Source organism: Pelodiscus sinensis, chromosome 1 (assembly GCF_052426305.1).
Source record: "Pelodiscus sinensis isolate ZL-2025 chromosome 1, ASM5242630v1, whole genome shotgun sequence".
NCBI classification, from domain to species: Eukaryota; Metazoa; Chordata; order Testudines; family Trionychidae; genus Pelodiscus; species Pelodiscus sinensis.
In genome coordinates this window covers 196545955-196558810 of record NC_143052.1, presented here as the reverse complement: position 1 = coordinate 196558810, position 12856 = coordinate 196545955, and the positions used below count along the sequence as shown (strand labels likewise).

The window sequence follows — 12856 nt, the reverse complement described above, 5'->3', positions numbered from 1 at the left end:
AAGTGCTTTTCCAGAAAAGCGTCCTGCCAATCTTGACGTGCTTTTCTGAAAATGCTTTTAACGGAAAACTTTTCCGTTAAAAGCATTTCCGGAAAATCATACCAGTGTAGACGTAGCCTAGGGCTATATCTACACTCACGGCTTCTTGCGTGAGAAATATGTGGAATATTGCTAAGCCTCATTTGCATGCCTAATAAACTGCCATTTTTGCAGAAGAGGCTCTTACGCCAGAAGGAGCTGTTTACACTGTCCCTTCTTGCGCAAGAAAAACCCTTTTGCGCAATGCCGCTACGCTGATTATTTTCAGGAATAAAAGCATTGCTCAAGAGCGTTTTTCTTGCACAAGAAGGGGCAGTATAGACAGCTCCTTGTGACGCAAGAACCTCTTCTGGAAAAATGGCAGCTCATTATGTATGCAAATGAGGCTTGGCAATATTCCATGCTTAGCCTCGTTTGCATATTTCTCACGCAAGAAGCCGTGAGCGTAGACATAGCCCATAGGTGGTGAGCTGTGGATTGGTGGCTGATAGGACCTGAAGGGCTTTTAGAGCAGTGGTCCCCAACCTTTTGGGGCTGCTGGGAACCCAGGGGCAGGGCTGTGCACGTGCCTGGGGGCAGGGCCACCCATATGGACACGCCTGGTGCTGGTGCCACCCATGTGCCACACTCCCGGGGATCGGCGCTGGTACCGCTCCTGTGCCACGTGCCCAGGGGTGGAGCTGCCCATACGCCGTGCGCCGGGGCTGGAAAAGCCCATGCGCCACGCGCCCAGGGGCGGGGCTGCCACCGCCCGTGTACTGCATGCCCTGGGCCGGTGCCACCCCTGTGTCGCGTGCCCAAGGGCCGGCACCACCCATATGCTGTGCACCCGGGGGCGGGGCTGCCCAAATGCTGCGCACCCGGGGTCGGCACTGCCCATGTGCTGTGCACCCAGGGCCAGCACTATTCCTCTGCCGCACGCCCGCAGCCGGGGCTGCCCCTGTGCCGCGCACCCGGGGCCGGCACTGCCCTTACACTGTGCACCCGGGGGCAGGGCCACCCAAATACTGTGCACCCGGGGGCGGCCCGGGGCCGACGCTGCCCATACACCGTGCACCCAGGGGACTGGCACCACCCAGGCGCCCGGGGGCGGAGTCAGCCCCGTTCAGTCAGCAGATGCACAGAAATGGCCCGGCGGGCGCCATGGCGCCTGTGGGCACCACGTTGGGGACCACTGTTTTAGAGCTTTCAAGGCCAGCTGGCAGCAGCAAAGCTAGTGAGGCCAGTGGGTAGCTGCGGGGGCTGCCCAGAGGTCTGGAGCTGGCAAAACCAGTGATGGGTTGGCAGTGGGGCTGACTTCTGAGCACGGAAATGCTGGCTGCAGCGCCCCCCACCTCCTGCACCATAACGTCCTGCACCAATAGTCTTCTGAGTCTAGTTTGGGGCCTTAATCACAAAACCATCCATTTTTCAGCGACCTAGTCTGTATGTCTAATTCCTTTCTTTAAAAAAATATTCCAACATTTGAGGCTTGTAAATTATTTCTGAGTGGAGGAAAGAAAAAATAAAACTTGACAATTGCATCTGTCATGTTGCATGAGATGAACTATGTGTACTGAGAGAATCGTAAATTAGAATTCTCAATTTTGTGCATTTAACATCGCAATCCAAATGTTAAAGTATTTAGTACTGAATACACCCATCTTTGATACCAGTTCCAAATTGCTTTTCATTTGTCAAAACTACTGACTTGCTACTTCACCCTTCCTATATGATCACTAATCTGCTCAGTCCCCTGATTGATCACGCTGTTTATCTAAAGCAGTGGTGGACAACCTGAGCCTGAGAAGGATCCAGAATATAACCAATGTACAGTACCAGAGAGCCACAATTATACATCATCAGCTCCCCTCTCCTGCCTCCACCACCTCTCAGTTGCCAGCAGAGGGGAACAAGGGCATGGCAGACTCAGGGGAGAGGATAGGAAGTGGTGGCAGTTTTGGGGGAAAGATGGAGTAGGGACAGGACCTGTGGCTGTGCCAGGGGTTGAGCACCCCCTAACACACTGGAAAGTTAGACCCCGTCGCTCCAGTCCCGGGGTCAGTGCCTGTGCAAAAAGCTTTACAGGCAGTCCCCGACTTACGCAGATCCGACTTATGTCAGATCCGCACTTAAGAACGGGGCTTTCTCGCCCCGGAGCTTGCAGGCAGCAATCCGCCACCTCGACCTCCGGAGCGAGAAAAGCTGCTCCCGGTGCCCCTGGTCTGCTGGAGACCGTCTCCAGCAGACCAGGGGCACCGGGAGCGAAGCCGCAGCAGCGGTGGGTTCCCGCGCTTCTGAGGCTTTGCCAGAGCAAAGCCTCAGAGGCGCGGGACCTCACCGCGGCTGCGGCTTCGCTCCCGGTGTCCCTGGTCTGCTGGAGATGGTCCCCAGCAGACCAGAGACACCGGGAGCGAAGCCTCAGCCGCGGCGCGGTCCCGCGCCTCGCAAAGCCTCAGAAGCGCGGGAACCCGCCGCTGCTGCGGCTTCGCTCCCGGTGTCTCTGGTCTGCTGGGGACCGTCTCCAGCAGACCAGGGACACCGGGAGCAAAGGCGCAGCCGCGGCGGGGTCCCGCGCCTCTGAGGTTTTGCCAGAGCAAAGCCTCAGAGGCGCGGCACCCCGCTGCCGCTGCGGCTTTGCTCCCCGTGTCCCTGGTCTGTTGGGGGCGGGGGGAAGCTAGTGTGCCCCCCCCCCCCCCGCAGACCAGGCTTTTGTTGTGGACCCTGGGGTAGAGCAGCTGGGGCACTGCCGGTTGGTCCTGCAGCGCTGCTCTGGGCACTACTGGACCAACCCGGCAGCACCCCAGCTGCTCTGCCCCAGGCGTCCCCAAGTCAGCCGCTGCTGAAACTGACCAGCGCTGACTACAGGAAGCCCGAGGCAGAGTTGCTCTGCCCCAGGCTTCCTGGAATCAGCCGCTGATCAGTTTCAGCAGCAGCTGACTTGGGGACGCTTGGGGTTCTTAAGTTGAATCTGTATGTAAGTCAGAACTGGCGGTCAGTTTCAGCAGCTGCTGAATCTGGACGCCAGTTCCGACTTACATACAGATTCAACTTAAGAACAAACCTACAGTCCCTATCTTGTACGTAACCCGGGGTCTGCCTGTATTAACATCTGAAGAGCTGAATGCAGCTCCAGAACCACAGGTTGGCTACCCCGATCTAAAGTTTTGCTGACCTGTTTATCTTCCCCTCCCCTCCCTCTGAGCTCCTTGGGATTTAATCCATTAACATGGCAAAGAGATTCACTCTGTCCAGAAAGTTTACAATCTATGTAAATAATCTTATTTTAATACTTTCATTTTCACTCTGGTGTCTTAACCAGGAAATCTGGTATTTTGTTAAATGCCAGACAGCACTGGGCTGTTTTTGATGGGGAGGGGAAGCAGGAAGGGAAGGGACTGCAAAAGAAATAAAAGGAGAAGTAAACATGAAAGGGAAGCATACAAACAGAAAAGAAAGAGGATGAAGCAGGCAACCAAAAAGGGAGAGGAAATAGAAAAATGTGTAAGAGAAATGCAAATTCCATATAGATTGTCCTGGTAGTTTAGTGATAAAGTGTACTTGGAATGACCTTCCCTCTCTCATCTGGCTGAAGATGGGAATGTTGCAGAGGCAGCACCTTAGAGTAAAGGCTGTTTGTATGGTTCTTCAGCAGCCCCTTGTGGCTGACTGAAGAAAATTTGTATGCAGTGTTGTAGGCATGCTGGTCCCACGGTATAAGAGACAAGATAGGTGAAGTAATAGTTTTTATTACTCCAACTTCTGTTGGTAAGAAAGACATGTTTGAGCTTAAACACAGCTCTTTTTCAGAAGAAAGTTTGACAGGCTTGAGGGGCAGCTGTTTTCACTAGAGATTTCTTGCCAGCATGGCAGTTGCTGGTTTATTTTAAACAGCACACTTATTTTGAAATAAGCTATTTCAGAATTTTTTTTTACAAAATAGCACATCTACACTACAGGGAAGCCTCAGAATTAGTCTAAGGCAGGCGTCCCTAATGTGGAAATGCTACCTTGATTTAGAGGCCCAGGAGGTACAGGGGAGTAATTATTTTGAATGGCCCTATGGAGGAGCTATTTCAAAATAGCAGTGAAACATTATTCCTCGTGGAATGAGGTTTATAAGATTTTGAAATAACAGAATTGCTGTGTAGACACTAGGGCTGTGTCTACACTGGCATGAATTTCCGGAACTGCTTAAAACGGAATACTATTCCGATTTCAGTTTTTCCGGAAAAGGAGCGTCTACATTGGCAGGCTGCTTTTCCGGAAAAGCCCTTTTTCCGGAAAAGTGTCTGTGGCCAATGTAGACGTGCTTTTCCGGAAAAGAGCCCCGATCGCCATTTTCGCGATCGGGGCTTTTTTCCGGAAAAGACTACTGGGCTGTCTACACTGGCCCTTTTCTGGAACAGTGTTCCGGAATAAGGACTTATGCCCGAGCGGGAGCAGAATAGTTTTTCCGGAATAGCGGCTGATTTTGTACAGTAGAGCGTCGTTGCTTTTCCGGAAATTCAAGGGCCAGTGTAGACAGTTCGCAGCTTATTCTGGAAAAGCGGCTGATTTTCCGGAATAAGTGGCCCAGTGTAGACACAGCCTAGGGCTGTGTCTAGACTGGCAAGTTTTTCTGCAAAAGCAGCTGCTTTTGTGGAAAAACTTGCCAGCTGTCTACACTTGCCGCTTGAATTTCCGCAAGAACACTGACGATCTCATGTAAGAAATCAGTGCTTCTTGTGGAAATACTATGCTGCTCCCGTTCGGGCAAAAGTCCTTTTGCGCAAAAGCTTTTGTGCAAAAGGGCCAGTGTAGACAGCTCAGATTTGTTTTGCACAAAAAAGCCCTAATCGCGAAAATGGCGATCGGGGCTTTTTTGCACAAAAGTGCGTCTAGATTGGCTCGGACGCTTTTCTGCAAAAAGTGCTTTTGCGGAAAAGCATCCGTGCCAATCTAGACGCTCTTTTCCGCAAATGCTTTTAACGGAAAACTTTTCTGTTAAAAGCATTTGCGGAAAAACTTGCCAGTCTAGACACAGCCTAGCATTATTATTTCAAAATAACTGATGTTATTTTGAAGTAAGTGCTGTGTCGACTCACCCTGACCGACCAGTGTGGACTCACAGCTAGTAAGGCAGGTGATATTAATCAGTTGTTATCTATTTGCACCTGTTTCAGGGTTACTATCTGAAATATCTCTGGATAGTTTTGGAGTGGCTTTAATAATGTGCAGATCATATAAAGACTGGGGATTTCAATATATCTCTAGTTTTGTGTTCTTTTAGGTAAGTGAGATAGCCTATAATGCAAGGTTCTTGGAGAGGGAGAAAGGAGGAAATTAAAGCTGTTGGAAAGATGTTCCCTCCTTTGCCACCCAAAAGGAATAATATTTAAATAAGAGGATGGAATGAGAGGGAGACACACAAATAGAGACGTATGAAAACAGACAGGAGTGTAAGAAAAATATTAGATATAATAAGTGATCAGAGTAGTAGAGAGTTTGAAATGTGCTGCTTCATTCTAGAATCTAGGGAGAAAAATTTGTGGTTTTGTATAGCACCAGACTAATTGATATTAAAATAACTTGATTTGTGGTTGAAATAAGCGCACACAAAAAGATCACCCCAAAATTTTGTAATTCTGCCTTTTGAAAGCATATTGGAAGACATTCCAGACAAACAAAACTTAATGATTAATCTTGAATGTACAGCAGTTTTCAAGACAGTACCGTGTGCACATGCATATATTAGAGTGAGTACTCCGTTTCTTTTTTTAAGTAAGAGCTAATTTTCTCAGGCGGCAGAGTTTAAATGAATGCTATAGCAACAGTTAAATACAAGAAGAATTATATAACTTTTATTGGTCTTAAATCAGAGTTTAATTGCTTCTGTGTGTTGGTTGTGATTCATGAATGTTAATTTATGAGCTTTTAAAATTTGATCTTTTGTGGTGAATATAAATAGTTCCAGTAGAAGACCTATTATGATTTATTAAAATAGCTGAGGAAGTTTCAGAATTTTTTGGATTACTTTAAAATACAAACAGTACATCATAAGCCTTAGGACAATCTAAAGATAGTAGTTCAGCATCTGTATGATACTTCATATTTTTAAAGTTCAATGATTTAAAAGACCACTAGATAACATTCCCTTTCAAAATAAATCCTGTATTACTATTGAATGGTGGGAGATGCATTTGTGGTAGAGAAAGATAGATGTTTAACTAGAATACAAGTAAGAGACTACTGCAGAGTAACAAAGATATCTATGGTCTGTTCCATGATTCAGAAGGCTGAGACCAAAGAGGAATTTGTTAAAGTCAAAAAGCGAGATTTGGAGAGACTAACAACTGAAGTAATGCAGTTACGAGACTTCCTACCCAGAATACTGAATGGAGAGGTCTTGGAGAGCTTCCAGAAATTGGACGTTATTGAAACCAGTAAGTTGCTCCACATTAGAAGCAATCATAAATACATTCACCACTATTTATAACATATCCCAGTTGTACAAATGAATATAGATTTTTGTTGACACATTCAGCTTTAATATTTTTTCAAAGAACAGTTCCAGTGTTTTTCAAAATTTCAGAATTAACTACACATGTCAATAAAATATTTTAATTTTGTAGAATTAGTTAATTAAAGACAAAACCTTTATTTACACAATATAAGCTGCCATTTTCCTATCAAAAGACAGAAAGGAAGAGAGATTGGGTCAGGAAGAAGCTTATTCTGCATTGAAAACCATGAAAGGAAGCTTGCAAATACAGTACAGGTTGGACCTTCCTGGGTCTGGCACCCTTGGGACCTAACTGGTCCCAGCTGAGGGATTTTGCCAGACATGGGGAGGTTGTTTGTGGCCCTCCTGCTGCAAGCCCCATCCCCTGCCCTGCCACCCCACTGGGCTCACCAGCTCCACAGTGCAGCAGCTCCCTCACTTGCCATCCCTTAATCGGTTAACCCATTAAACAATATGTTTAATCAAATAGCCACTTAAATGGGATTTTACATCCCCACAAATCAGGATGTGATGTTGCAGAAATCTGCCTCTCTAATGCTTTTTTCAGGTTGATTCTGTCAGTGCACAGTTCAGACCACTGGCTGAGAAACTTCTAGGCCAACCACTTTCAGGGCATCAAATGCTCAAACTAGTAATCATAGTCTTTCACCAAATCTATCCGTCTCTGAGCTCCAGTTTCAGTCTCCTTCAGGTACTCTAGCATCTTCACCCCCAGCTTTGGCATTGAGTACTGGCCCCTTGGAATGAGTCTCTGAGATTGCTGCACTTTTGCAGACTCTGGCTCAGGCTGCTTCACAGAAATCCCTCTGCTGCCAATGGTTCTCTCCTTCAGACTGAGCTGTCCCTTTTCCCCTCCCCCCTATACACCTTTTATAAGGCTCAAGTGCCAATTAACTTTCAGATAGTTCCCAGTTGCACCAGAAGCAGCTACTTAGGTACACACCTGTTGCATCTGTGCCATAATTAATTGGCTATTGACCCCTTTCCAGTCTGTGATGGGCTTCTACCCCATCATTGCCCAAAACAGCTTAGACTTCATTCAAGCTCAAGTACTAAAGATTCTCAATAATTTCTACAGTTGAAATATTTCTTCCTTCCTTTAGCTCATTCAGTGTCTTCCTGACTGTAATAATGGAGGATCATCCACCAGTGGAGTTGCTCTTAGTTTTTTCTCAACCAGCAATATCCAGGTTTCTCAAGGCCCTTCTATATACTTTAGTGGTCAGAAAATCTATTTTAGAGTGCGACATCATTGTTATTCTCCTAAAACTTATGGAGCTCATCCCTGCATTTGAGCCTCTCTCCTAGTCTGCTCCATCTCACTCTCAAAATAGTTTTTTTGGTAGCCATCACCTTAGCCCAGCAGAGAGAGTGAGCTTCAGGCATGCATGACTGAACTCTCATACATGTTTCACACCATGTGGCACTTGGTCCATTTAAATTAATCTGTTAATTTACCTGTGTTCTTTCCAAAACCAAGGGGAGAAGTACCTGCACAGTCTGGATATATCAGAGAGCTCCAGATACTGGATTGACAGGAATACATTTTTCAGAATGTCTTCTAATCAATTTTTGGCTTCACATGGTTGTTTTATTGGAAAGATTATCAAATTGGATAACACAAAATGTCTCAATGGTACCTCCCTTACCAAATACCAATGCTCACGCCAGCAGAACTCAGACATCTTCTGGCTGCTTCTGAAATTTCCAGCAGGGGCGGTCCGTCCATATAGGTGAACTAGGCGATCGCCTAGGGTGGCAACTTAAAATGGGGCGCTAAATGGTGGCGCAATATCATTGAGGGGTTTGGAGATGGGGGCGCCGATTGCATGGTTCGCCTAGGGCGCCAGTCGCTGGCAGCTAGTCTAGGGCCGCCCCTGTGTGCCAGTATCAGAAATCTGCAATCTAGAGGAAATGCTTCATGTTTGTCAAGCATTATTCCAAATGTGTGAGAGCAGTACTCCAATTTCTATTTGACCGACACAGCCGAAACTCCTCACTGATACCATCTGACGAAAACACTGTTTGCCAGTCATTTGCAGTAGGATCCACGAGGACAAGCACACAAAGAAGAAAGAATGGATATTTACCCTGCAGTAACTGGTTTATTGAGATGATATCATGACTTCCTTGCCATTTCTGCTTTTCAGTATCCTCAGCAAGGGAAGTCATGACATCATCTCAAGAAATCTTGGTTACTGCAGGGTAAATATCTAAGGGAACTAAAGCAGGATTGCACCCACTCTGCCCTTAATGGCCTCGAGCAGGGGCACAAGAAGGCACAAGGTGCATGTGGGGCCCTAATAATCATGTTCAGTAAACATTCTTAGTTTGTGTGGCATGTGCATTTACCATAGGTTCTACATTGACTACAACATTTCAAGGAGACACAATTGTGGTAGAGTAAGCAATCATTTGTTCTTTCTGTGTCAGTAAATGGAGCCGCTTTGTTCTTTCTCTATGAACAATGGAAGAACTTACTTGTCTGACCTGAGCACAAGGGGGAATTGTGAGAATGCACTGGAGGAAGTGTTTCAAATTACTTTTTCCCCCCTTTGGAATTTCACAGTTCTTTACCAAATAAAAAAAGTGGGATGCAAGTGACTAGTCAACTACCCGATAAGCACATGCCTTATGCAGTCCTCACTTGTGCCGGTCCCAATTGCTGCGCCTCTCCCTTTGAGATGTATAAGAGCTGCCTTGTACATTTCAGAGGAAGAGAAACAGTGGGGAACCTGCGTGAGTGGGGACTGCTTATGTAAAATTTAGATTAATTGGCTAATTGAATGGTCGATGCAAATTTGCATCGACTATTTGATTAGTTGATAAGGGCACCTCCACCTCTGAAGTGTAGCAACAGCTTCAGGGCTGTTGCTACACTTCAAAGGTGAAAATGCTGTGCGGAGCACGGAGCTAGTGGGGGACTCAAGCAGTCCTATGCTGGCCCTATGCTCCCTACGGCTTTTCAAAGCAGCAGCACCGCATGAAGTCCGGGGTCAATGGGGGAGTCCCCAGCTGGCCACGGGCTGCACACAGTGTTTTAAAATGGCAGCACTGCATGGAGCCCAGGGTCTGGCCCTGGCTCCATGTGGCGATGCTGCTTTGAAGCAGTCCCTTCTCTCCCCCTACCCCTTCCTGCCTCTTTCTGATAGACAACTAGTGTGTCGACTATCTGGTAAACATTTGCTTATCAGATAGTCAACTAGTTGTTCACATCCCTATAAATATATGCATAGGATTTATCTAGTTTTCTACAAACATTAGCACATTTGGGCTATGTCTAGACTGCAAGCCTCTTTTGAAAGAGTAAGCGGAACTTTCGAAAGAGCAAGCCGCTTTTTCGAAAGAAAGCACCCAGTGAGTCTGGATGCTCTCTTTCGAAGAAGCCCTATTTACATTCAAGAACGCCTTCTTTCGAAAGAAGCACTTTCGAAAGAAGGCGTTCTTCCTCGTGAAATGAGGTTTACCGCCGTCGAAAGAAAAGCCGCGTTCTTTCAATTTAATTTCGAAAGAACGCGGCTGCAGTCTAGACGCATGTGAAGTTTTTTCGGAAAAAGGCTACTTTTCCCGAAATAACCCCTGAGTCTGGACACAGCCTCAGAGTATTTCAACTACATTTTTTAATTGTTCACATACTTCATATCACATAGATTAAATCAACATTTACTTCTGGTTGGTGTTGATATTTTTCTCATCTTTGCCTACAGTATTTCATTATACCTGCCACTGGAGTTTAGGGCAAAAACTCCAGATGATATGCAGATTATGAAAACTAAAAAAAAAAGTAGAAAATCAATGACATTAAAATAAAGTTAATGTTCTGGGCAAAAGGAAGCTCAATTTCAACATAGCTTACTGTGCCCTGCCATGGTCAAATAAGAGAGATTTGATCATTCACCATGAATTCTCGATTTCCTGATTTAAGTTATAAAATTCATGTTAATTTATTAGATTTTTTGTAATATTTGTTTATTTATGTGACACATGGTTATAGTACCTGTTGGCCACAAGGAGGAGGCCTGACACAACCAAATATTTAAAGCAGATTTTTCATATTGCATTTGGCAGAATATTCATGGTTGGTGTAAGGTAGTTGCTTGTAACTTCTTACTGAATTTGTATAAATTATTTATTGCAGACATGGAGAAAAGAGAACAAGAACTAGAGCATCTGAGATTGGATTGTGAACACTTCAAAGCCCGTCTGGAAACAGCCAAAGCAGATTGCATGAAGGAGAAAAAGGTACATTTGTTTGCAAAAAAAGCTATGATCTGTATGCTTGTGTTTTAGTAAGAAGTGCAGAGAAATACCAGTTTAGCACGTGAACCCTGCAAGATATAATATCTCTTCAGTCAGGGGTGGATATAGGGCAGGGCGAGCGGGGCGGCCACCCGGGCCCTGTACTTCAAGAAGCCCTGCGCATGTGCGTGGCGCCACCGCGCATGCGCCGTGGCAAAGGGGGGCCCTGCGAAATTGTGCTGCCCTGGGCCCTGAAAAATAGTCATCTGCCCCTGTCTTCAGTACAGGCAGTCCCCGGGTTACGTACAAGATAGGGACTGTAGGTTTGTTCTTAAGTTGAATTTGTATGTAAGTCGGAACTGGTACATATTGTAGGGGAAACTCTAGCCAAACATTTTTTTTAATTTTGGATAGCATAGGGAAAGGTTAACTCCCCTCTAATGTTTGTTTTGCTGTCTGTTCCCCTGTTCAGAAGATTTCACATCTATTTCTGTCCCTATGACAAACTCAGGACTAAAGGAGTAACTCATCAAATACCAAACAGCTCTGCACCATGCTTTGAGCTAATAGCTTTATTTCCACACACCACCCAGGGTTCTAGGAGGAGGGTCCTTTTTTTGCTAACACAATGAGGCCAGCACTTTGTTTGTTTTGGTGGAGTCTTTGTTTGCCCAGGGAGCCCAGCATGTATAGGGGGAGGAGGGGCAGAGAGGCTGCTTTTGTCTGCTGTTCGGCAGCCTGTTGCTCAGGGGAGGGGGCAGCCTGTTGCTGGCAGGGGGGGAGGGGGGAGGCGTGCAGGATGCGAGGCAGCGGGCGTGGGGAGGCACTTTTCCTCTGCCCAGCAGCTCTGCGGGATCCCTGTCCCTGTGGCCAGCTGCTGCAGGCAGAGGCCAGTTGGAGCCGGCCGAAGAGGAGGAGAAGGTGGATTCTAGGACCCAGGTGAGCGAGCCCCGGGGACGCTGCTGCGCTCCGGGAGCCCGGGAGCCCGGCATGTATAGAGGGGAGGAGGGGCAGAGAGGCTGCTTTTGTCTGTTCAGCAGCCTGTTGCTCAGGGGAGGGGGCAGCCTGTTGCTGGCAGAGGGGTGGGGGGGGCAGCGGGCGTGGGGAGGCACTTTTCCTCTGCCCGGCAGCTCTGCGGGACCCCAGTCGGAGCCGGCCCGAGGAGGAGGAGGAGGATCCTAGGACCCAGGTGAGCGAGCCCCGGGAATGCTGCTGCGCATGTGCGGGAGTTGCCTTACCCCGTTCGTATCTAGGGATCCGACGTAAGTCGGATCCACGTAAGTCGGGGACTGCCTGTATATGTTTTTTCAGCAATCTGGAAAAATGTTGGACATTGAGTTCATATAACTAAATAATATGTAAATTGTGCTCCTGAAAGTTCTAACTTTCATACTTTTTGTACAAAGGATTGTTCTAGAACTGAAATGTCCATATTATAAGAGTAGTAAAATGAAACATGTCTGCAGTACTCATAGTTATTTGAAGCTGAAATCTTAAAAGGAAACAAATTCACTCTTGTGTGTGATTTTCTTTATCTCTTATTATAAATGTCTCTAAAAAACTAATTACATATTATTCCCATAAATGAAGTTGGGGGAAAACTAAATATGTTTGATAATATTGTTCTTAGATTTCTCCCTTTTTCAAACATAAATTAAACTGGAATTGGTATAAAGGGATGCTTTCTCAGTTATAGATGTATATATTGCAGTCTACGCAGGGGTCAAAATAGTTTGATTTTTGTATTGTACATGCTGCAGTTGTTGTTTACAGTGCGATGCATTTAGGTCAGATTTATTCTTAAATATGATTTCCTTTTTTTTAAGATTGTTTGACTTAACATTTGAATCTGGTTTAACCCACGTGATTGAAAATCTACATCCATATGCTCTTTGTCTCAAAATAGAGGAACACGCTGCTTAGGTTTTCTCAAAGCATTTTACAAAATCTTTGCAGATAGTTGACATCAAGAGCTTTTAGGAATTAATCTCTTTAATTTAATATAACATTTCTATAACATGGCCATTTAAAAAGGGAAAACATTTCTCCTGCTGTCATATTATGTACCACTAGTTGGACCTGGGGAAAATTCTA

At 46.0% G+C, this 12856-nt stretch overlaps 1 protein-coding gene across 5 annotated transcripts in view; it reads left to right on the top strand.

Moving 5' to 3' along the window:
* The window catches only part of HSF2BP (heat shock transcription factor 2 binding protein), a 60390-nt gene that overhangs the window by 2454 nt on the left and 45080 nt on the right, over nucleotides 1-12856 (top strand). For 4 of the 5 annotated variants that reach the window (XR_012898246.2, XM_075912458.2, XM_075912470.2 and 1 more), the window contains exons 2-3: nucleotides 6293-6443; nucleotides 10662-10765. Coding sequence is in view for 4 of the 5 variants with exons in the window: in XM_075912458.2 (XP_075768573.1) it covers nucleotides 6293-6443; nucleotides 10662-10765 (255 nt within the window). In the remaining variant the exon portion in view is untranslated. The remainder of the gene's footprint in view (nucleotides 1-6292; nucleotides 6444-10661; nucleotides 10766-12856) is intronic. The other variant, XM_075912459.2, reaches the window with a different exon arrangement.